The sequence below is a fragment of the Panthera tigris genome, chromosome D3 (genome assembly GCF_018350195.1).
Source record: "Panthera tigris isolate Pti1 chromosome D3, P.tigris_Pti1_mat1.1, whole genome shotgun sequence".
NCBI classification, from domain to species: Eukaryota; Metazoa; Chordata; class Mammalia; order Carnivora; family Felidae; genus Panthera; species Panthera tigris.
The window spans coordinates 23,887,605-23,913,324 of NC_056671.1; the positions used below are offsets into that span (position 1 = coordinate 23,887,605).

At 42.8% G+C, this 25,720-nt stretch overlaps 1 protein-coding gene across 2 annotated transcripts in view; it reads right to left on the reverse strand.

Annotated features, from left to right (window-relative positions):
- KREMEN1 (kringle containing transmembrane protein 1) overlaps positions 1-25,720 on the reverse strand; it is a 72,873-nt gene that overhangs the window by 14,712 nt on the left and 32,441 nt on the right. For both annotated transcript variants that reach the window (XM_042961764.1, XM_042961763.1), the window contains exons 4-5: positions 12,780-12,904; positions 4,761-4,914 (exon numbers count right to left, since the gene is read on the reverse strand). In XM_042961764.1, the coding sequence (XP_042817698.1) occupies positions 4,761-4,914; positions 12,780-12,904 (279 nt within the window). The remainder of the gene's footprint in view (positions 1-4,760; positions 4,915-12,779; positions 12,905-25,720) is intronic.

The window sequence follows — 25,720 nt, forward strand, 5'->3', positions numbered from 1 at the left end:
AATCCCAAACAGGCTCTGCACTGTCACTGTAGAGCCCTCCACGGAGCTCGATCTCATGAACCTTGAGATCATGATCTGAGCTGAAATCAAGAGTCGAGAGCTTAACCAACTGAGCCATCCAGGCACTCCAGCCTCTCTGATCTTTTATTTGGTTCTGATAATTCAATAAAATTGAGTCCTAGGGGCAGCAGGAGCTCTGAATCTTCTGTTAGTGCTGCATTTACACACAGTATCCAGCCTACTTCAGCAACCTCCTGAAGCTCAGGAGAGTTTGCTGGAAAATCAGTCAGACAGACAGCCTACGGCAAATTACTTGATGTGGCAATGATGACAGAGCAGACAGCAGCCTCCATAGTCCCTCTCCTGAAGTGCAAACACAGCCTAAGAGCCACTAGAGCTGAGGAGCCCAGAGCGGAGAACAAGAGGTACCCACTGACATTCTGACTAGGACCTGGGTTCCGGCCACACTGGTAGCAGAGCCTGATACGCTGGGAAACCATCACCTGGTCCCTTTCTCCAATCTTTAAAAAAAAAAATTTATTTTAATGTTCATTTATTTTTGACAGAGAGAGAGAGAGAGAGAGAGAGAGAGCGAGCATGAGCGGGTGAGGGGCAGAGAGAGAGGGAGACACAGAATCTGAAACAGGCTCCAGGCTCCGAGCTGTCAGCACAGAGCCTGATGCGGGGCTCGAACTCACAGACTGTGAGATCATGACCTGTGCCAAAGTCGGATTCTCAACTGACTGAGCCACCCAGGCGCCCGTCCGATCTTTTTAAAGAGACATCTTTGTCCTCCCAAATTATGGGACAGTCTGTAGTCACCATCTCCAAAATGCTCAGCTTTATCCAATGCATCATAAAGACTTCTATGAGGTAATACTTGAGCTATTTAGACCACTTTCCCCTCTAGCAAGGAAACTTCAGAGATTATTTCTACAGGGCTGCATTTTGTACCTTTCTTTGCAGAGCTGAGGAGTGGGAGTTATTGGAGCTGGCTATGGTCAGGGGTCCCTGCCGGTCAACACGCATCAGGGCCTCTGGAGACTGGAGCAGGCAGCTTCTCAGAAGGCCAACCCTGTCAGTCCCTGAAGCAATGGAAGCCAGAGAGGGCAGCTTCTGGACGGCTGCAGAAGGGGCCGGTTTGATAATAATCAGAGCCACCAGGCACACTCTATTCACATGCTTTTAAAGCATTAAACTGGATCTGCTATCATGACCTATTTTATTGTTGTTAATAAAAGGGATTCTAGTTGCTGCAAATAGAGAAAGAAAAATTGTGGCAAACCTGGGTTTGAGTTCGGAATTTGGCTCTTATTCACTTGGACAAATTATTTTATCTTTTGAGCCACAGTTTCCTTATCGGCAGGGCTGTTGTGAGGGTTAAATAACATAAACAAAAGAACCTGGAATCAAGGCTGGCACACAGCGAGTGCTCAAGAGACAGCCATTATTTTCATTATAATTAATTCATCTCACTGCACCTTTGTGTGAGACCCAGCTCTATCTCCCAGATGACTGACTTTAAGCCACATTATTTCCATTTGACACCTCCAGTACAGGCACTGTACTAAAGAAAACGTAATTCTATTTGTCACACAGCAGACACCCAATCAAAATGTGCGAAATGAAATATTACCATGTAAAAACATTCTGTTTTTTAATTTATATATAATCAACCATTTTAACAATTTTATTTTATTTTATTAAAAAAAATTTTTTTTTTAAGTTTATTTTTGACAGAGACAGAGTGCAAGCATGAGCAGGGGAGGAGCAGAGAGAGGGAGACACAGAATCCCAAGCAGGCTCCAGGCCCCGAGCTGTCAGCACAGAGCCTGACACGGGGCTCGAACTCACTAACTGTGAGATCATGACCTGGGCTTAAGTCGGACGCTTAACCGACTGAGCCACCCAGGCACCCCAAACAATTTTAAAGTGTACAATTCAGTGGTATAATATTCACAGTATTGTACAGCCACTGATATTATCTAATTCCAGAACATTTTCATCACCCCAACAAGAAAACCTATATTCACTAAGTGGTCACTTCCCATCCCTCCCCTCTCCTCCCTCGGTGACCACTAATCTGTCTTCTGTCTGTATGGATTTGCCTATAAGTGGAATCATAAAATATGTGGCCCAACATGTGTGGTTTCTTTCACTTAGCACAATGTTTTCAAGGTTCATCCACAGTATAGCACGTATCAGTAATTCACTCCTTTTTGTGGCTGAATAATATTCCATTATGTGCATATAGCATACTTTGTTGAGCCACTCTTCTGCTGATGGACATTTGGGTTGGTGCCACTTTGGGGCTATTGTGAACACTGTTGCCATGAACACTCAGGGAGTAGTTTTTGTGTGAACATATGTTTTCAACTCCCTTGGGTATATATGTAGGAGTGGAATTGCTGGGTCATAAGGTAATTCTGCTTCACGTTTGAGGAACTGCCAGACTGTTTTCCACAGCAGCTGCACCATTTAACATTTCCACCAGCAAGGAATGTGTGTTCCAATTTCTCCATATGCTCACCACCATCTATTCTCCAGTAAAAAAAAATTAACACCATATTCTGTTTAAAATAGAAAAACAGGTAGCAAACCCACATACCCTGCTTTCTTTCTGTTTACTGTGTAATCCTACGGCTTGCTGGTGGTATAAGTCCTGGCAAGATATTTACCCTTTCCATGTCCTAGAACTCTCTTCTGTAAAAAGAAAGTGATGGTAATAATGCCTGTCTTAGACGGCTGCCAGAAGGACCTAATTTATGTAAATTTATAATTTATGTAAAGCCTTAACACCCACTCTACGTACTCAGTGTTTATTTCCTTTCTTTTGTCACTTAAGAGTAGACCAGGCAATTTGTAAGCTCAGTAAACATACTCTCCTGGGCTAGGGTGTCAAAGCAGAGGATTTTATAATAATGGACTTTGGTAGTGAAAACCTAAATAGATGTGCAGAACAGATTATTTGCCAACCATTCTTAAACATTAGCCAAGTTTCAGTCTTTAGCTTTAACAGGGGTACTAAACTGAGTATTTGTCTTTTTTGTTTGTTTGTTTGTTTGTTTGTTTACTTTTGAGAGAGAGAGAGTGGGAGGGAGAGGGGCAGAGGATCTGAAATGGGCTCTGCGCTGACAGCAGAGAGCCCAGTGCGGGGCTTGAACTCATGAATCGTGAGATTATGACCTGGGCCACAGTCGGACTCAACCGACTGAGCCACCCAGGTGCCCCATATTTGTCTTGACTTAACAGGAGGTATAGGGAGCCACTGGCAGTCTCCAGCAGGCACACTCAACCAAAAAGACCAACAGTTGACCACATGAGTTCCGCTTGCCAATCCTTCTCTCGTCCTCTGCCCAAGCACACACTTCTGACAATATCTAAGCTATAACCTGTGAAAGGCTCAGTTATAAACTTGGGGGGGCTTTACACCCCATATGTACATACATACACCATATGTAGTAGCTGGATTGTGTCCTACCATGCCTGATAACTATGAATGTGCCCTTATTTGGAAAAAGGGTCTCTACATATGTAATCAAGTTAAATAAGGCCACACTAGATGACAGTGGGCCCTAAATCCAATGACTAGCGCCCTTATGAGGAGATACAGAGAGACAGAGAGGCACGGACAGACAGAGAGAAAATGGCCATGTGAAGGAGGATGTAGAGATTACAGTGATGCAGCTACAAACCAAGGAATGCCAAGGACCGCCAACAGTGACCAGAAGCTTGGAAGAGGCAAAGGAAGTCTTCCCTGGAGCATGACCCTGACAAAACCTTGCTTTTGAACTTCTAGCCTCCCAAACTATGAGAGAATAAATTTCTGTTGTTTGAATCCTCCTGAGTTGTGATCATTTGTCATAGCAGCCCTAGGAAACGAATACACCACATGACATTTCTGCTTAAAGCTGAGTTGCTCTTCGGGTTGAGATGGTAGGAGTACATCCACTCAAGCCTCACGCCTAACAAAGACACCATAGACTCTATAGTGTATCTTAGTGACCTCAAGCCTTTCCTTTTGTCTGCCTCACTTGTGACAGTGTGCCTTCTACCATTTAAAATCTGGAGCGACATTGGTACTCTAGCTCTCACAAAGTCTCATTACCACCGAGTGGATGCGGGGGGTTGTGATGAGGGATCAGGTAGCCCAGAGGTTAGAATAAGGTGCAGGAGAGGTCAAGGCCCCAGATCTATACCCCATCCATAGCACACCCTACCCCCAGGCAGCATCTCACAGATGTGGCGGGTCAGAGAGGAGGCCGGTCAGGGCACACTCAGTATCAGCCCTGGAAAGACAACTTGAAGCATATGTTCTCTTCTCGGCTGCATCACAATAAGATCCCAAATGCCAAGGAAGACATTAAAGGGCTTGGAAACCAAACAATTAAAATAAGAGGACCTTAAGGCTGAGACTGAACAGCTATACCGGTGTCTACATTACGTGGCAAAGGTCATCTTTTCTAGGTTGCCGAAGTACCCCACGATAGGCCTCATCTCTTCCAAGCACATGGCACAACCGTAATTAATTACTGTTAAATGTCTGTCCTCCCTTCTAGAGGGCAGGGGCTGAGTCTTCCTGGTCAGTGTTGTATCCCCAGGGTCTGGTCAGGGCCTGGCCTGCAGGAGGCGCTTAGTAAGTATTGCCATGTGAATGAATAAATGAATGAATGGAAGGGAGGGAGGGAGGCTGGGCAGGTGGTTCCTCTGGCACAAGGGTTCCTGTGTCTTGGGCAGCAACGGGCACAGGGCATACTCACTATCAAAGAGGATGATCCTGCCGTCACCGCCACAGGGCTGGGTGTGATCCCCGAAGCAGACGCTGTTGCACTCGGTGCTGGCTGCCTCCCCGTACTTCCAGTAATCAGGATTGTTTCCACAGAAGCAAGCATAGCCTGACTCCATCCCAGCAAACTGCCACAGCAGAGAAACAGCACTCGGTAAATGTCAGTCTGGGGTGTCAGGCGGCCTGAAGGAGCCCCCAGCCTCACCCTCTGGCTCCTCCCTCACTCCATTCCCTCAGTACTCATTACATACTGTATACAACTATGTTTCCCCTTTGGTGAGCATCCCTTTTAATGCTTGTATCTCTACGGTTTTTAAGTGAGTTTTAGGGCTAGTGTGTGTGGGGAATCTCACAAACTTGAAACATTAATAATAACAGCTAAACATTTTATTGAATGTTTACTATGTGCCAGGTGGTAGGTGCTTTCCGGCTACTCTCCCCCGCAAAGTCATTACAGGCCCCATTAAAACTTTTCATTTTATTTATTACCATATGGTAAAACTATTTATATGGTATGTAGTTCTGTAAATTTTAACCCATGTATAGATCTGTGCAATCGCAACAATCAGGATACAGAACAGGCACGCCACCCCCAACAACTTTCCTATCCTGAACCTGCCACTTTATAGTTCTCCCTCCTATAAACAAACCTTGGCAGCTACCTACAAGTTTGCTGTTACTATGGTTTTGCTTTTTCAAGAATATTGCACGCTAAGACTGAATGTTTACGTCCCTCCAAAAGTCACACGTTGAAATCCTAACTCCCACTATGATAGTATTTGGAGGTAGGGCCTTTGGTAGGTGATTGGGTCATGAGAGCACAGACCCTCATGAATGGGATTAGTGCTCTTATAAAAGAGACCCCACAGAGCTCCCAAGGCCCTTCTGCCATGTGAGGACACAGCAAGAAGATGGCCATCTCTGAACCGGGAGACGATATCTCACCAAACACCAAATCTGCCAACAAGCTTGATCTTCTACTTCTAGCCTCCAGAACTATGAGAAATAAATGTTTGTTTACCCAGTCTATGGTAAGTTTGGTACGGCAGCCAGAATGGACTAAGATATCACATAAATAGAATCATATAGTATGCAACCTTTTGAGACTGGCTTTCCACTCAGCACAACATCTTTGAGATTCATCCAAACTGACACATGTATCAGTAGTTCACTCCTTTTTACGGCTGAGTAGTAAGTAGTCCAGTGCATAGATATACTGCTGTTTGTTAATCCATTGGGTTGTTTCTAGTTTTTCATGATTATGGATTGAGTTGCTATAGACATTTGTGTATAGTTTTATGTGAGCGTAAACTTCCATTTCTCCAGAGTAAATACCTAGGAATAGGGATCCTGGGTTATATGGTAAGTGTACGTTTATAAGAAACTACCAAAATGTTTTCCAGAGAGATTGTATCATTTTACATTTGCAACAACAATGTATGAGTCCTAGTTACCCCATATCCTTGTCAACACATGTTATTGTCAGTATATTTTATTTTAGCCATTCTAATAGATGTGTAGTGGGTTTCTTCTGCATTACCCTAGTGGTTAATGATGTTGAATGTCTTTTCATGTGTTTATTTGCCATTTCTATATCGTCTTTGGTGAAGTATCTGTTCAAGTCTTTTGCCCATTTTTAAAAATTGGGTTTTTTTTTACTATGAGTTTTTAGAGTTTGTGTATGCATTCTGCATATAAGTCCTTTGCTGTATATATGATTTGCAAATATTTTCTTCCAGACTATGGCTTATCTTTTCATGCTTTTAAAAATGTCTTTCACAGAGCAAAACATTTTTAATTTCAGTGAAGTCCAAAGTAAAATTTACCCATTTTTTTCTTTTATGGATCATGCTTTTGCTGTCACACCTAAGAACTTTCTGCCTAAACCCAGGTAAACCCTGGTCATGAACATTTTCTCCCCTCGTTTCCTCAAGTTTTATCATTTTACATTTTAATTAGACCTAAGATCCATCTTGAGTTGAGCATGTAGTCTTTTGTGTTTAACTTCTCTTAATTAGCATAGCGTTTTAGCAATTCATCCATATTGTTGTGTGTATCAGTATATCTTACTGTATCTTCTTTTTGTTGCTGAGTAGTATTCCACAGTATGGATATACCACAGTTTATTCATCTGTTCATCAGTTAATGGACACTGAGTTTATAATAATGCTGCTATGAACACTCATGTACAAGGTTTTGTGTGAACTTAAGTTTTCAATTCTCTTGGGTTTACGTATAGGAGAGGAATTGCTGGGTTATGAGGTTATGTTTAACTTTTTGAGAAACTGCCAAACTGTTTTCCATAGCAGCTGTACTATTTTACATTTCCACCAGCAATGTATGAGGGTTCCAATTTCTCCACATCCTCACCAATGCTTGTTTTTGTCCTCAAAAAAAATTTTTTTTAACTACAACCATTCAAGGTTATTTCTTGTGTGATGTATTATTTCATTACGCTTTTGATTTGCATTTCCCTAAAGACTAATGATATGAGCACATTTTCATGTGCTTCTTGGCCATTTGTATGTCTTCTATAGAGGAATGTCTATTTAAATCATTTGCCTATTTTTTAATTGAGTTGTCCTTTTATTGTCAACTTATAAGAGATCTTTACATATTTTGGACATTAAATCCTTATTCAGATAAATGATGCACAAATATTTTCTCCCATTCTGTAAGTTGTTTTTTCATTTTCTTAATAGTGTCAGTAGTGTTCCTGACACACAAAAGTTGTAAATTTTGATGAAGCCCAATTTACTTTTTCTTTGGTTGCCTGTGCTTTTGTTATCATAACTAAAAAACCATTGCCTAATACTAAAGTCATGAATATTTATACTTATGTTTCCTTCTAAGAGTTCCTTCTATTACTTTTTATTTATTTTTTAATTAGAGAGAGAGAGCGTGAGCAGGGGAGAGGAGCAGAACGAGAAAGAGAGAATCCCAGATAGGCTCTACGCCCAGTGCAGAGCCTGACGCACGGCTCGATCCCATGACCCTGAGATCATGACATGACCTAAGCCAAAATCAAGTTGGACGCTCAACTAAGTCACCCAGACACCCCCAAGAGCTCCTTCTAAAGCTAGATCTAATTACATTTAGGTCTTTGGCTCATTTTTAGTTAATTTTTATATAAAGAGTGAGGTTCATTCTTTTCCATGTGGCTATCCAATTGTCCCAACACTATGTGTTGAAAAGATTATTCTTCCCCATCGAATGATCTTGGCACCCTTTAAAAACTCAACTGACCATAAATTAATGTGTGGGCTTATTTCTGGACCTTAACTTAAATTCCATTGGTCTATATATCCATCCTTATGCTAGTACCATAGCTCTTTTCTCAGTAGTATAATTTAAAGTTAACTTTGGTCTTTGGTATGATTTGAACATAGAGATTCATTTTTCTTCATGAAAAGCTCCTGTTTTTCTCCAGAACTTTTTTTTTTTTTTGAGAGCAAGACAGCAGATGCATGCAAGTGGGGGAGGGGCAGAGAGAGAGAGAGAGAGAGAGAGAGAGAGAGAGAGAATCTTAAGCAGTCTCCATGCCCAGGGCAGAGCCCGACATGAGGCTCAGTCTCACAATGGTGAGGTCATGATCTGAGCCGAAATCAAGAGTCAGATGCTTAACCGACTGAGCCATCCAGGCACCCCTCCAGAACTATTTGTTGAAAGACTATCCTTTATCTCTGTTGAAAATCAACTGTTCATGTAAGTGCAAGTCTATTTCTGGACTCTATTTGGTTTCACTGATACCTATAGCAGGAGTTGAAAACCTTTTTCTTTCATAAAAAGTCAGATAGTAAACATTTCTGGCTTTGAGGGCCATACAGTTTTTTCTCAACTACTTAACTTTGCTATTAGAGCATGAAAACAGGCATAGACAATGGGCATGGCTGTGTTTCATTAAACTTTATTTACAAAAGTAAGTAGGTAGTAGAATTCAGTCTACATACCACTGTCTGCTAACTCCTGATCTATATGACTATTCTCATGCCAATACTACTCTCTTCATTACTACAGCTTTCTAGAAAGTCTTAAGATCAGGCAGGATTAGGCCTTAAAAGTTGACCTTTTTAAAAATTATTTTAGTTATTCTATGTACTCTGCCTTTCCATGTAATTTTAAGATCAGCTTGACAAATTAAAAAAAAACTATAATTTTAATTTTTTTTAATGTTTATTTATTTTTGAGAGAGAAAGAGAGACAGACAGAGTGCAAGCAGGAGGGGCAGAGAGAGAGAGAGACACAGAATCCAAAGCAGGCTCCAGGCTCTGAGCTGTCAGCACAGAGCCTGACACGGGGCTCGAACTCACTAACTGTGAGATCATGACCTGAGCCAAAGTTGGACGCTTAACCAACTGAGCCACCCAGGCGTTCCTAAAAAAAAAAAAAAAAACAAAAAACGAAAAACAAAAAAAACCCAAAACAAAACACTATGATTTTGACTGGGATTGCATTGAATCTATAGATCTGGGAAAAATTGACATTTTAACAATATTGAGTCTTCTAATCCATGAACAATGTCTGTCTTTTTTTATACATATTTTTTTTTCAACGTTTTTTATTTATTTTTGGGACAGAGAGAGACAGAGCATGAACGGGGGAGGGTCAGAGAGAGAGGGAGACACAGAATCGGAAGCAGACTCCAGGCTCCGAGCCATCAGCCCAGAGCCCGACGCGGGGCTCGAACTCACGGACCGCGAGATCGTGACCTGGCTGAAGTCGGACGCTCAACCGACTGCGCCACCCAGGCGCCCCGAACAATGTCTGTCTTTATAGTTATTTATGTCTTCTTTAATTTACTCTTGCAATATTATGTAGTATTTGGTATATAGGTCTTTAATATCATTTGTTAATTCTGAAGTTATTTATGCTATTGTAAATGGAATTTAAAATTTTTATTTTCCAACTGTTCACTGCTGGTACATAGAAACGCAACTGACTTTTGTATATGGCCTTGTAATGTGCAACTTGGATAACTTATTATTTGTAATAGCTCTTATGTATAATTGTCTACATACATGATCATGTTGTCCATAAATTAAAAAAAATTATTTCCTCCTTTCCAACCTACATGCCTTTTCTTTTTCTTGCTTTATTTCATTGGCAAGGATCGCTAGTACTGTGTTAAAAAGAAGATGTGTGGGGGGCGGGCACCTGGATCGCTCAGTTAAGCGTCTGACTTCAGGTCAGGTCATGATCTCATGGTTCATGAGTTCAAGCCCTGCATTGGGTCCTCTGCTGTCAGCACAGAGACCACTTTGGATCCTCTGTCCCTGCACTCCTTTTCTGCCCCTCCCCTGTGCTCTTGTGCTCTCTCAAAAATAAATAAGCATTAAAAAAGAAAAAAGAAAAAAGAAAAAAGAAAAAAGAAAAAAGAAAAAAGAAAAAAAAAGAGGTGAGAATGGGCATCGCTATTTTTCCCTGATTTTATTAAGTAGAAAGCACTGAACCTTTTACCACTGAATATAATGTTAGCTTTAGATTTCTCGATAGCTGCTCTTAATCAGTTGAGGAAGTTCCATTCTATTCCTTGTTTGCTGATGACTTTTATCATTAATGGGTGTTGTGTTTTCTCAAGTACTTTGGCTGTATTTTTATTCTGAAATAGTTTCAAACCTACAGAACAGTTATAATAATAATACAAAGAACTTCCTTATCACTTTTACTTAGAAATCTACATTCAAGTCGGCAACTGCCTGAATGATATCCTTTGTAGAAAAGGACCTAATCCAGGATCACAGATGTACTTAGTTGTCAGGTCTCTTTAGTTTAATGCTCCCATTAAGAACAGTTTGTCAGTCCTTTTTTGACCGTTGTGACTTTGACAGTTTTGAAGAACAGAGGCTAGTCATCTTGCAGAATGTCCCTTGTTTCAGATTTGCCTAACGTTTCATCATGATTAGATTCATATCATGAATTTTGGGCAGAAATATCACCAAAGCGATGTTATGCTCTTGATAGGTCAGGTGGGATAGAATGTTTAGTTTCCCTATAACTGGTGATACTAACTTTGATCACTTGAGTAAGGAGTATATGCCAGTTCTCTCCACAGCAGAATTACTTGTTTTCCCTTTAGAGTATTTTGTGGGGCAATCTTTGAGGCTATGTAAATACCCTGTTCCTCATGCAACTTTCACCCAGTAGTAGATAAAGTCATGGGATATCTGCAAACCCTGATATTTGTTCTCTGAATTAATTATTACTATGACGGTTGCCAAATGGAGAATTTTCTAATTCTGTCATATAATCTACATTTCTTAGCTGCCATTCTCTATAAGAAAATGCCTTTCTTCTCCTCATTTGTTTACTTATGTATATCAGTGTGGATTTGTGGATTCTTATTTTATTCCATGAGGTATATTTATTATTATAATTATTTGTTTTGAAGCTCAATGTATGTTAGATTTGGACCATGGAGACCCTTCCAGTTGGTTTCTGTGACCTTTTGACTAGCCCTATAACTCCTTACTTTTTTTTTCTTTTATGTTTATTTTTGAGAGAGAGAGAAAGCAGAGGAGGGGCAGAGAGAGAGGTGGACTGAGGATCTGAAGTGGGCTCTGCGCTGACAGCAGAGGGCCCAAGGCGGGACTTGAACTCATGAACCATGAGATCATGACCTGAGCTGAATTTGGATGCTTCACCAACTGAGCCACCCAGGGGCCCCTCCTTACTTTCTTGTACAACATGCTTCAGACCCCTCTTGCACTTTCTCAGGATCAGCTCTAGAATTAGCAATTTTCTCCAAGCAACCCTAGTTCTTGTTTTAATTTATTTTTTGTTTTGTTGTTGTTGTTGTTTAGAGGGAGGGGGGAGAGAGAGAGAGAGGGAGAGAGAGAGAGAGGGAGAGAGAGAGAGAGAGAGAGAGAGAGAGCGCGCAAACAATAAAGAATCTTAAGCAGGTTCCATGCTCAGCACAGAGCCTGACATGGGGCTCGATCTGATGACCCTGGGATCACGACCTGAGCCAAAATCAAGAGTCAGACGCTTAACTGACTGAGGCACCCAGGCACCCCAAGGAGTCCTAGTTTTGATGTAATGGAGAACAATATCTAGAAACCAAGATCTGAGGACTAAGTGTGCTCTGTGCTATCACTGTGTCACTGTTCGAGGTCCTCTCAGTGGACAGAGATAAGGAATATATATGTATATACATACACACACAGACCTACTAACATGTTTATATTTATTTCCATAGCTCTCTCTATATATATCAAAACCATAAAATATATACTAATAACTTCAATCCCCATCTGACAGTCTAGGCTTTATTTTGGTTTTCTCTGGCTCCCTTTGCCAATAGTGAGGAACCTGGCTCCCATTATCTTCAATATGTTAACTTGTATGCTCAATCCTTTTGCAAGCAACCAATCACTCCATCATGTTAGGTCAATTGCCTTTCTAAGCCACCTGCCTCACAAAAGCCCTGACCTTGCCAGGCTACTCTCCTTGCTTGGACCTGATGAATGGCTTTTTCACTGAATTATTAATGAAGGACGAAAGAAAAGAAAGAAAAAGGAAAGAAAGAAGGAAAGATACAGCAAACAATAGCATTATTGAACCTTAATAGCTAAGGAGTGAATTTTAGATAGAGGAAAGGACAGAAAGAAAAGAAAATATTTTGTCCAGGCAAGGGCCCATAACATAGCAAGGAAATAACCACTACCTTGGCCTATTCCCAGAACCCCTGTGGAGCCAGAGATGTCCCTGCTCATAACATTCAAGGGCACAAGGAAATACATAATTCTGTCAGAGGTCAAATAGGGATGCAAATATTGAGATTTTCCTCTCTTTTCTCTCCCCGTCTTTAGACAAGAATGCTACTTCACGCTCCTGAATGCCAAGCCCCATTCCTCCTCCTGCTCCTCCTTGGCAGAAAAGTAGTCATACGGTTTGATACTTTTTTTTAAAAAGTATATATATTTTTAAGTTATCTCAGCAGAATGCATTTATATCTTCATGCTTTTCTATAGATATACAGCCATAGAGCCATTACCTTGAACCTCTGACTCCGACAAAAGCTGATGCAGGTTTGTATGGTAAGTTTGTTAGACGTTTTACTGGCGCCAGTTAGAGGAGGTGGGTTCCCATGATCCTTGTAGCAGCCAAGGTTTCCAGGCACTGGAGAAAAAAGAAAAGCAAAAGAATTTCACAACATCTGGCTGTGAAACACAAAGAAGGAAGAGAGATTTGTGCCAGGTACTTTCATCTCAGCTAACGTTTCTACTCCTAAGGTACAAATAAATAATAAGCAACAGGCTTTAAAAATGGAAGTCTTAGTGTAATCTGGCAAATGCCACGTTTCTGTTTTCTTGTGAAGAGTGTGTGAGGCCCGGGTCCACCTTTAACTAACCCACTGAGTACTGAAGAGAACTAAGAGCAATTTCCTCAAAATAGAGAAGTTACAATAGGCAAATTATGTTTCGGAGTCACCGGAGAGCAGGAAAAGCCCTTGGAAGCCCTTCATCCTGTCTTGTGCCTCCCCTTGTTCTTAGAGAGCTCCATAAGTGGGCTTCCCAAAGTGCCTTCAGTGAGTGTATTCGTTTCCTGTAGCTGCTTGAACAAATCACTACAAATCTATTGGCTTAACACAGCATAAATTCATTATCCTACAGTTCAGGAGGTCAGAAGTACTAAATGGATCTTACAGGACTGAAATCAAGGGGTTAGCAGGGACTTGTTCCTTTTGGAGGCACAGGGGGTATCTGTTCCCTGCCTTTTCCATCTCCTGGAAGCTGCCCCTAATCCTTGGCTTGTGGCCACACCATTCCAAACTCTGCCTCCATCATATCTCCTTCCCTCCCTCTGCTTCCAGCATCACATCACCTTCTCTGACTCCGATCTTCTGCTTCTCTGTTATAAGAACCTCTGTGATGACATTGGGCCTACCTGGATAATCTTCCCATCTAAAAATCCTCAACTTAAGTACATCTGCAAAATCTTTTATGCCATGCAAGGTAACATATTAAAAGATTCCAGAGATTACAGGATAGACATTTGGGGGGGGGGTCATTATTCAGCTTACCACAGTGAACATACTAGTGTTTCACAATCATGTAATCGGATGGTTTTGTCTAGTAGAAAAAGCTATATCTGAGAATAAAGAAACCTGAATATATGTATCAACTGTGGTAGACAGCTTTCAAAGATGGCACTCAATGATCCCCATCTCCTGGTGTTCATGCCATTGTGGAATCCCGTCTTCTTGAGTGTGGGCTGCATCACTGCTTTTGACCAACAGAATGTGATAAAGTTGATGGGACTCCATTTCTGTGATTAGGTTATAAGAGCCTGTGACTTCTGTCTTCCTAGTAGACTCTATCTATTGCCTTCTTGGCTTATATACTTTAATAAAACAATACGCTATGTCGGAGAAGCCATGTGTCAGGGAACTGAGGGTGGCCTTTAACCAATAGCCAGCAAGAAACCAAGACTTTCAGTTTTTGCAGTTACTGAATCCTACCAACAACTATGTGTACTTGAAGGAGGTTCTTCTCCAGTGGAGCCTTCATATGAGACCCCAGTCTCAGAAGACACCACGATTGCAGCCTGGTAAGAAACCTAGAAGCAGAGGACCCAGCTAAACCATGTCCAGATTTCCTGACCCATAGAAAGTAAGACAATAAATGTGTGTCATTTTAAGTAACTAAGTTCTGGGGTAGTTTGTTATACAGCAATAGATAACTAATACACCTATATAATACCTACTAAATATATGTTTGTTGAAGGAAGGAAGGAATTTATTGTGGGCCATGGACAAATCAGCCCCTCTGGGTCTTAGTTTTCCATCTGTGTTATTAACTTATGAATCACTCCACTATCAGATGAAGCCCTTTCCCCTATTTTTGCTGTTTGGCTCCTCACAGTTTATATAACTGAAGACATAATAAGACATGAATGAGGCCTCGTCGTAGAAGCACTTCTAGGTCAGTTAAGACCTAGATATATTATCTAATTCCAAAGTGAGCCAAACAGACTCCTAGAAAGTGTTTTTCCTTTATATTTAAGACTAGAAAAAAGGGGCATCTAGCTGGCTTAATCGGTGGAGTGTGTGACTCTTAATCTCAGGGTTGTGGGTTTGAGTCCCATGCTGGGTGTAGAGATTACTTAAAAACAAAACCTTTTAAGGGGAACTTGGTGGCTCAGTTGATTGAGTGTCTGACTTCAACTCAGGTCATGATCTCACGGTTTGTGAGTTCAAGCCCCGCATCAGACTCCCTGCTGTCAGCATAGAGCCTGCTTCAGATCCTCTGTCCCCACTTCTCTCTCTGCCCCTCCCCTGCTTGTGCTCTCTCTCATAAAAATAAATAAACTTAAACAAGAAATTAAAAATCTTTTTTTTTTTTTTTAAAAAGACTAGAAAACAGCATGGTCCAGTTTAACAAGGTTTACATCCACATTAGCCTGTTGGCATATAAAAATAGATGCGTGATTCTGTATGTATGTACATACACACACTTCTAAATTTCTGCCACCATCAACATCTAACCAGTTCCTGTTAAATTGGCAGGAAGTACCACTGCTAACCAAAAGAGTCACCCTTCCCCTTCTAGCCAAGTGGTTACCCTTCTCCCTTGCGTCACACATGGTTCAAATATAACAAATGTGGCTCACCACACAAATGTTAAAATGCATCTTTTGGAAACAAACCAAATCTCTATAGTGGCGAATGTAAACAGAAAAGCTCTAGGCGGTAGGAGTCCGGTGTTCAGTGAGAGCCTGGCCTGGGAATGGCTGGGTTTTAGAGGTTAAACAAATGCAGTGAGTTAAGTGTCTCTAGGCGGGGGCGTAACCTATAAGCCGAGTTTGTTAAAGGGACCTTGTGTATGGAAACCCGAGCCATGTATTTAATGGCTCTTAATAAAAACTACTTGATCATCATCATCCTGGTCATTTATTCTGATTTTTGTCTCATTTATTCTATTATGCTCATAAGTAAGCACGTTATTATGTATTAGCTTATAGAGAGCCCAAGGTGTATAATCATAAATGTTAAGATTAGACGTAAACAAGGCTATGGGTTGCATTAATGCAGCTGGAACTTATAAGCTTCGCTTACAGTTTGATGAGCAAATCCAGGCAGTTCATGTTCCAGTGGGCTGGTGTGGTGGATCTCTGGAAGTCAGACCGTACCACGCCGTAGCTCCATCCACCTGAATCTCCATGGCCTAAGGTATCACGCTTGTCATGCCCAAGTCAATCACTTGCCAATTACCATCAATTCCACCTCCTTGCATACTGCAGACATCTGTCCATGTCTATCTCCATGCTGCCACTTCCTCAGGTTAAGCCACCATCTCCTCCCACTTAGACCACTGCATTAGCCCCCTCTTCTACCTCCTTGCTTCTAGGCGCATCCTAAAATGGTTAGTACACTGCAACCAGAATAATCTTTACCACACGTGGCAGGCATAAGGAAGGGTAAGGACAAAGGCTTTTGAGGCAAGAACGATGCTGTCCTCTGCAGGAACAAAAAGAAGTGAGGGTGACCCATGACAGAGAGAGGGAAAAACAGTAGGAGCTGGAGAGGTATGCAGGGGCCCTGCCGAAAACCCTCAAAGCCCCTCAGGATCAAGTCCAAACTCTCTCACATGGTACACAAGGCCCTGCCTGACCTGTGCTGCTTTCTCCCCTTCCCCTCCCCCCTTTCCCTCAGCTCGGGTCCTAGATGAAGGCCAAATTAAATGACAGTGTATGTGCAAGGTTCCCCACTGCACGTTGCTTTCTGGCCTCTGGACTTTTGTACATGCCCTTTCCTTTGCTTGGAATACTCTCTCCTGCTTAACATTGCAGCCTGAGCACTGCTTCCCCCAGGGAAGGCCCCCTCTACCCTACAAAGAAGATTATATGCTCCTGCTGTGTAGTCCTATAGCAGCCTAAGTTGCGCTTGATTCTAAACACTTGTTCATGTGTCTCTCTCCCCAATTAACCATGAACAACTTAAGGGTAGAGCTGTATCTTCCACACACCATTGTATTCAGAGGGCTCTGTATTCACGGAGCCGTGCTCTAAAACTGCACGCTGGGGGGCGCCTGGGTGGCTCAGTCAGTTAAGCGTCTGACTTCAGCTCAGGTCATGATCTCAGGGTTTGTGAGTTCGAGCCCCGCGTCGGGCCCTGTGCTGACAGCTCAGACCTTGGAGCCTGCTTTGGATTCCGTGTCTCCTTCTCTCTCTGCCCCTCCCCGACTTGTGCTCTGTCTCTCGAAAATAAATAAATGTAAAAAAAAAATTTAAACTGCACACTGGATGCACAAGCATGTTCTGCATCAGCCACCCAGAACCATGGAGTGAGTGGGTAAAGGTATTTCTTAGGCAGCAGTGAAAGAAGAGAGTAGGGTGGAAGTGAAAAGTAGAGCCCATCTGCATAACAACATCCACTTAAAGCTAGTGACCACTGGTTCTGACTCCTGCCTGCACACTGCCCTCTTGTTTTCTTTTTTTTTAGTTTTTTAATTTTAAGTAGGCTTCCCGCCCAGCACAGAGCCCAGTGCAGAACTTGAACCACAACCCTGAGATCAAGACCTGAGCTGAGATCAAGTGTCAGATGCTTGACTGACTGAGCCACCCAGGCACCCCACACACTGTCCTCTTTGGCTATCAGAAACACTGTTCAAGGGGCACATGGCTTAGTTGCTTAAGTGTCTGACTCTTGATTTCAGCTCAGGTCATGATCTCAGTCATGAGATCGAGCCCCATGTCGGGCTCCGCACTGGGCACGGCGCCTGCGTAAGATTCTCTCTCTGACTCTCCCCTGCTCACTCTCACTCTCACTCTCTCGCTCTCAAAACAGAAAAGAAAAAAGAAAACACCATTCAAGATAACGGAGTTTCCATAAAGGTTAACTCGAAAACTTAAAGTTTTATCCTTTATCAGGAAAAGTTTTATCTGAAAAAAGTTTTATCTGGAAATTTTATCCTTTATCTGGAAAGAACCTTTCTAAAATGCATTAGCTATTTCTTTTTAAAAACTTAACTCAGGGGGTCCCTGGGTGGCTCAGTCGGTTGAGCATCCAGCTCTTGATTTCGGCTGAGGTCATGATCTCACAGTCCTGACATTGAGCCCTGTGTTGGGCTCTTTGCTGGGCATGGAGTCTGCTTAAGAATCTCTCTCCCTCTCTCTTTGCCCCTTCCCTGTTTGCTCTTGCTCTCTCTCTGAAAGAAAAAAAAAAAACTTGGGGTGCCGGGGTGGCTCAGTCAGTTAAGTGGTCGTGATCTCTCCGTTTGTGAGTTCGAGCCCCGTGTCGGGCTCTGTGCTGACAGCTCAGACCCTGGAGCCTGCTTCAGATTCCGTGTCTCCCTCTCTCTCTGCCCTCCCCCACTCATACTCTCTCTTTCTCTCTCAAAAATAAACATTAAAAAATTAAAAAAAAAAAAAACAACTTTGTTTAACCTACTTTAAATTTCTCTTGGTGGCTTGAGGTCATCAAATGTGCTTCACCAAATGGCCCCAGCCTGGTGTGCTTTTTTACATTCTTGTGTCTGACTTCAATAGTTAAGTCTGTCCCCTTGGTTACCAGCCTGGGCTGCTGAACCCTCAAAACGTCGGAACTGGAAGGAGTCTCAGAGAGCATCTACTCTGTGCTACTGTCTCTGTGTACCCTCTTCTTAATTTGCTGCTTCTTGGGCTTACAACAATACCATCGAGCTTATTAGATTTGTGTGAAAAATAAGAACAAGTGGTTTCCAAAAGAGGGAAGGACTCTAGGATCCTCACTTTCTGGCATCCATCCTGTAGCCCGGGAGTTGCTTTTTGTGTGCTCACGTCCCGGTCTGAGGCAATATTCTGAAGGACACTGTCGCTACTGCCATCTGTTCGGGAGCAGGGAGCATTCTGCAGCAATCACAAATGGGAGCTCTGGAGTCGGACAGACCCCAGGGTGAATTCTGGCCCCAGTTTCATCCACGGTGGAATGAGAAGCAATATGGCCTCAAAGGGTTCTTCTGAGAATTAAAATGAGATAATGTAAATAAAGTAAGCACCACAAGGCCTGACAAGATGATGTGTGCGGAATAAACAGTGTTTATTACCATTACAGTTGACCCTTGAACAACAAGGGTTTGAACTGCACGTGTCTACTTTATGTGGATTTTGGACAGGACAGGACTAGAAGTGTTATTTGCTCTTCCTTATGATTTTCTTAATAACATTTTCTTTTCTCTAGCTGCTTCTATTGTAAGAATACAGCATATAAGAAATATAACATGCAAAGTATGTGTTAATTCACTGTTTATATTATCGGTAAGGCTTCTAGTCAACAGCAGGCTATGAGTAGTTAAGTTTTTGAGAGTTAAAAGTTATGTGTGATGTTTGTCAGGGCCCTTAACCCCTGCATTGTTCAAGGGCCAGCTGTATATATAATAGGGCTTTCATCATTCACCACACAAACAGAAACAACTTGCTCAGTAATAGAAAACGAAAATAGCATTCATTGAGTTAAAAGGCAAAATCAAAGGCAGCCACCTCAAAAAAATGGGTTTAATTCCAGATATTAAAACATCGATCTCTTACATCTGGTGAGCACACAGTAGACTTCCACATAAGCATCTCACATGGAAATCAAAGCCCTTTGAGGAAGGCAGCATGCATGAGGTTATTCTATGTGACAAAGAAGAAACCACCGTCCAGCAAGGTTAAGGGCCTTCCATGGGGGCCCAGAAGATGGAACTGGAGATCACAAGTAAGCTCGAGGGTGGCAGATTCTCACTTTGTGGTTTTGTTCCCTTTTCTCATAGGGCCAGTCTGGCGAACTGAATGGAAGTAAGATTAAAGACTGACTTCTCAAACACACTAGTCCCTCAACACTCTGTGTGCCACAAGGCCAGCCTCTGAGACAGTGGCCAGCCTCTGAGGGGTGCCACTGCCCTCTGACTCGCGCTGGAAAGTGTGGCTCCAAGTCTCGCCGGAGAAGACACGTCATGTAGTCTTCAAAAGCATTACTGGCCAACTGAGTGCATTTCCAGACCGTGTCCCACCCTTAGCTCTTCCCAGAAGCAGGGAGGAAAAGTCAATTTGAAAAAGGATATTTGTTCTCAAATTCCTTTTTACTTTCAAGACCACTTTAAAGTCCTGTGGCTTGGTCATGCATTTTTCGTCTTACCAAAGCGACTTCATCACTTTCAATTTAAAAAAAAAAAAAATCATCTTAAAATACAAACAGACCCCTTGTTTATCATAGTCAGTGCTTTAAAACACATGACAGTTAATTAGCAACATTCTCTTCAGATGTTCAGAGGTCTTGACGAAGATAAAAGTTTTAGAGGTGGCTGAGGGGAGATGGTTCTCTATTCAGATTAATCCAGGAACCATTGTTCTTTTACTATCACAAGGAACCATTAGGAAACAGCCAGGCAGGCTGACTAACCACCCATTACATTTGGATATAATTGTGGCCTCATTGTGAAGGTGCTATGTATACCTCCATAGGGGCCTCCATGGCTGACAACCCTTTTCTAAGGGCCACCTATTGCCCATGGCACCTTCTCAGAGGAGCTGCTCCTATCCCTCCTCTGCTGCTGGTTGGGAACAGGCCAAAAGACTCCATCCTCTGACTGACTCCCATAGGTCCCATCAGATTCTTTCTCCCAGAAAAGCTGGAATTGGGATTTCAGTTCGTGAATTGTGAGCACTAGACTTGTAGGGTTCTGTAAGTGGGAATTAAGACAACCAGCCATCTTTGGGCCACCTGAGTCGAGGAGTGAGCTGATTCTTCTGGTCCACAAAGAGGAAGAAGAATGGATACCATCCTGAGAGAGAGAGGCAGAGGTGGGAGACCATGGGGCTCCAGAGAGAGATGGCAAGAATGGGTACTTTCCTCCCAGGTTCTTGGGACACATGAATGGGGGTTCTGCACTATATTCCCAACGTCCTTCCAATAAATCCTTTTTGCTCAAGTTAGCTTGAGTGAGTTCTATTCCTGGCAATCAATTCCTGACAAAGATAGAAAGCATGTCCATTATGGCAAAAGCTCAGTGTGAATACATATCTTCAGATGGCAATTTATATAAGAAGTCCTGACTGCAACTGTGTTTTCTATCCCAGTGCTCTAACCAGATCTGGGATATTTGTTTAAGAAACCAGAAGCAGAGGTGCCTGGGTGGCTCAGTCGGTTAAGCGTCCGACTCCGGCTCAGGTCATGATCTCACGGTCCGTGAGTTCGAGCCCCGCGTCGGGCTCTGTGCTGACAGCTCAGAGCCTGGAGCCTGTTTCAGATTCTGTGTCTCCCTGTCTCTCTGCCCCTCCCCTGTTCATGCTCTGTCTCTCTCTGTCTCAAAAATAAATACACGTTAAAAAAAAAAAAAAAAAAAAAGAAACCAGAAGCAAAGTTCTTATCTGGCATTTTGGAAAACTTCCTTGGCTCCTTTTACTTTGTCTTATAAGTGAAATCTGCTTCTTCAGAAATGAAGAAATGAAATGTGGTGACTCTGCTTATTTTAAGTCATTTCACCTTATGTTGAGACAATCTTCCGCCCCTGGGATCTCACATTGGTGTCTCAGTAGTTGATTTCTTCCCTTCATGGGAACAAGAACTAAGTTCACATGAGATGATGCCATTGGTGTCCTATTTGAAGACCAATCATTCCAAATACATCCTTCTGAGAGTTGATGGGTTAGGTGTAGACTCATCCACTCTCTCAACCATGAACCATGACCACAAGTGCACTGCTCCCCATCCTGTCCATCTACAACTGCCGTTCCAGATCTGGCAGCTGCCATCTTGGTCCAAGTCCTATGCCAGTATGGCTCCACTGTACTTATTTAACTTTATTTCTAAACATTAGCTGTCCTTTGTCAGTCATACTGATTCTGGAAGTGGCACTACTCATGTCTCTGAGTCTCCTATCAGGTCACCCGGACTGTGACCTGATGTAAATGTAAGTAAACACAGACTTTTCTTCCCCTATGAAATTTTACCTTTAGGGGAAGGTAGTAAGAGTTTCTAAGGATCCTGACCCCCACATGGCCCTGATGAATCACAGTGGTAGTTCTCTTTTGGTGAGAGTTCCTTCTCTGAAACGGAATTTCTGGTGATTTAATGTGGTAGACAGTCTTCAAAAGAGGATCTAATGATCTTGCCTCTCCCCATACATGCGGGTTGCTCCCTACTTTAAGAGTTGGCATCAATTTCCTTTGCTTTTGAATCCGGGCTGGCCTTGTGACTTGCTTTGATCAACAGAATGTGGTGGACTTCTGAGTTCATGCGCTAAGAAGACTGGCAGTTTCTACGTTTTCTCTCTTGAAAACCAGCCACCATGTGAGAGGCCTGAGTACGCTGTTGGAAAAAGTGGTCATCCAGGTAGAAGCCTGTAGTCATCTTGGATGTTCTAGCCCCAGCAGAGCCCCCGGGAGAATGCAGCCACCAGACTAAGCCCAGATGAGAGTGGCAAAAGAACCACCCTGCTGAAATTTGGTCAACCCACACGAGCAGGAGAAATGATAAGCTGTTGTTATCTTAGGTCACAAGGGTTTGGCACCCCAAACTGTACTGTTGCACAGTAACAGACAGCTGAAACACCTTACTCGACAAAAGGTCAGTCCAAGTTCAGGAGGAATGATACAGCTGTGTCTCTGGGAAGAAGAGTTCAGTTTGTTGACTTGAACTTTTGTTTCTCAGGGACACCACAAATATCCCAGGCAAGGAACCACAGAGGCATCTTTTACTCTTCCTGCTGTTCCATCCCTTATATATTCTACTTGTCATCAACTTCTGTCTTCTTCTTAAATGTATCTTAGATTTAACCCTTCCTGTCTTATCTCACCATTGCCATCACAGCTCAGACCCTGATGCCCTGGATTTAGAAATCCACACCCATCCTCTCCTCCCCAGACTTTCTTCCTCGGATCCATCCTGTAAATGGACACTGGGCTCATCTTCTTAAACTAGGGCTTTCAGTGTTTCAGTCCCCATCTAACCAACTCTGGCTTTTGAGGTTTCGAGGCCTCACCTGGTCCCTCCCTGTCCACTCCTCTACTTCGGCAGCAGGTTCCCCAGTCCACACGTACAACAATCCTGGGTCCTTCCTCCAAGTCCCTGACAGGCTGTTCCATGACCTGGTGTGCCCTGACTCGTCTAGCCCCATCTGCCTTTCTCTGTAATGATGCCTCCAATCTCCCCCACCCTACTGAGAGCCCTCTCATCTGCAAAAATTCACTGTGCTCCACCTCCTAATTCAATCTTATTTATGTAACTGGTGGGCTGGCCTCCAATTTCTTCCCATGTTTATAACTCAGATTCCTAGTTATATCATAAAATTGACAGTAGGGACTCTTTCTTATGTTTATGTATATTCCTTACAGGCCAGTGCAAGTGTAAAGGTTTTCAGTAAAATGACCCTTTTGATCTGAATGATTTTCCCTTTTTAAGTTATTAGTATGACTTACCCAACTGTGCTTTAGAACATTTTGGAAATACAGTATATATCTGTCATTGAGGAAAATGTCCATTTAGTTCAGAAAGTTTCCTCATGGAAAATTAAATAATATCTACTGCCAAAAACAAAGAACAATCGAGTAACCACCAGATCTGAAACCATAAAACTGTACTGTGAGAACAAATGCAGGGCCTCTTGTGTTCCCTGACTGCAATGCCACATCAGGCCCCAGGGGAGTGGCTGCCCCAGCAGCTGAGGCATGCTACCGAGCCCCATGGCTAGTCAGATAAAAAAGGAATGGACAGAAATAACACACAGGTTAGGAATAACCTATTTAGGAATTGCATGACGGGGAATATGCCAACAGCAGTCCATTCCCTGTGGAAAGCCCAGGCCACCATAATACCTGCTAGGACTTCCATGCCCACCAGGTGCTGGGCCCTGGACTTGGGGTTTTGTGCACTTTACCTACTGAATCTTCAAAAGAACCCAAGAAGGGACAAAGGAGGAGACCAAGGCTCAGAGGAGAGTCATTTTGCCAAAAGCCATTGAATGATTAAGATTCAAATCTAAGCCAGTATGACTCTGACATCCACATTCTTTCCATTAACTTGTGTTGTCTTTCTTACTGGAAGAGACATGATGTCACATCGTCAAGAATATTTAATGAGCATGTGCTATGGTCTCCACTGTGCTAGGTGTTGCAGAAGATTGTTTAAATATACGGCTTGACGGGGAAAGATGCCATCAGCACCCTCTGTAATTAACATCCCATCCATGTCAAAAGAGAGCACCTGCTACACAAATGCAGCTTCATCTTAAGTCAGACCTTTCCATCTTTCGTCTCTCCTTCACAGAAGTTCCAGAGCTACCCCTGCTCCTATCTTTGAACAGCTTAGCCTAGCTGGGAAAACAAAACTTCTCCCATAAAGCAAAAATGAATCGTATAAAGCAGGAGTCTGACATATGCTAATGTAATGTGAATCTAAAAGGACTCAGTGAAACAAAGACGTTAAGTAATTGTAATGGCCGGAGAGAAGAAGTGAAAAAATATTGGTCTGCATAATTTATATTATTAATAGTCATTTCAATATTGCTTTGGCTATCAGCTAAAATGTGGGGTTTCGTTTTAGCTGGGAAGTGTTAATGATGCACACAGATGTGTCTTTTCGGAGGTGAACTTCAGCCCATGCAATGAGGGCACAGTGCTGGGAGAGACCCCCAGGCCTGGACAAGGCGCCTGGTGCAGTGCTTCACGCAAAGGGCCCAACTCTGGGGACCCCCTTCCCAGCTGAGAACAGCTGGGCTGGGAACACCCGCAGAGACGGCCCAACATCCTGCAGAGTGGTTCTGCTGTGCACAAATGCTTCCTGGATACCATCACAGCCTGCGGTCCTCCTGGGGCTTGGGATTTCCCAAACTCAAAGAAGACAAGAGACTGACTTAGAGTTAACAGCTTGAACTGCAGACCCTCTGTCGCCACTGAGTTAATCCTTCGGTTTCCACAATGTCAAAAAGGCAATCTTAATAATTCGGCATACTATCAGAATTTCAAACTCTAATTCCCAAACAATCCGCCAAGAAAATTCTCAAGAATGACCTCAACAGTAGCCTGGATCCATCCCAGGGCCCCCATTTTCAAGGAAATAAAGGAAATGGGGCTGTTCTCAAGTACTGGAAGGAAAGGGCACTGGGCTTGCCATTAGGAGCCCTAGATTCAAATCCGATTCGGCTCAGGGTGTAATCCTCATCAGATCACTTCACTACTCCAGCCTCATTGTCTCATCTAAACAATGGTGGGTGGGGAGTGGACATAGCACCTGCTTCACAGCATTTCTGGCAAAGGTTAAGTGAGGCAATGTGAATATACGTGTTTCATACATAGCAGGTACTCAATAACAGCTGAAATAAAAGCTAAAACATGCTAAATATCAGTGCTGACATTAAAATGCAAAAACTGCTAACAGAGACAAAACATTTTCTGTAATTGAGAGACTGCCTTGACAACCACTGCCAAAGTGCCCTTGGCTTTTTTACGCAAGCTCTGAACATAGCTTTAAAAACTCTTTTTAGGGGTCACAGTTGGAAGCATTTTTGTAGGGAACAACAAATCCGTTTTAACAAGGTCAAGGTGGCATTTAATTAAAAGGCACTTGAGCCAGTGAAGTCAGCAAAGGCCCCATTTTGCAGAGGTGCTGTGGCTGACACCCTCTGGGGGCTCCTTTGTATGAAGGATGCAATCTCTGGAGAACTTCTCACAGATTAACAGGGAGAAACTTCGTCCCAAATCCCTAACACGGAAGCTTGAGAAGCTATGGCAAAACATCTCTTTCTGACACTCCACACTCTTCAACCTCATCACCATCTTCCTGGGTCAAGTCCAAGCTCTGCACCCAGACCACAAGACTGTCCATTATCTGGCCCCACCTAATTCTTCTCAGACCTCATCTCTTGCCCTTCCTTCTATAAAATTTCTATCTTGGGATGCCTGGGTTGCTTAGTCAGTTAAGCATCTGACTCTTGATTCGGCTGAGGTCATGATCTCGCAGTTCGTGAGTTTCAGCCCCCA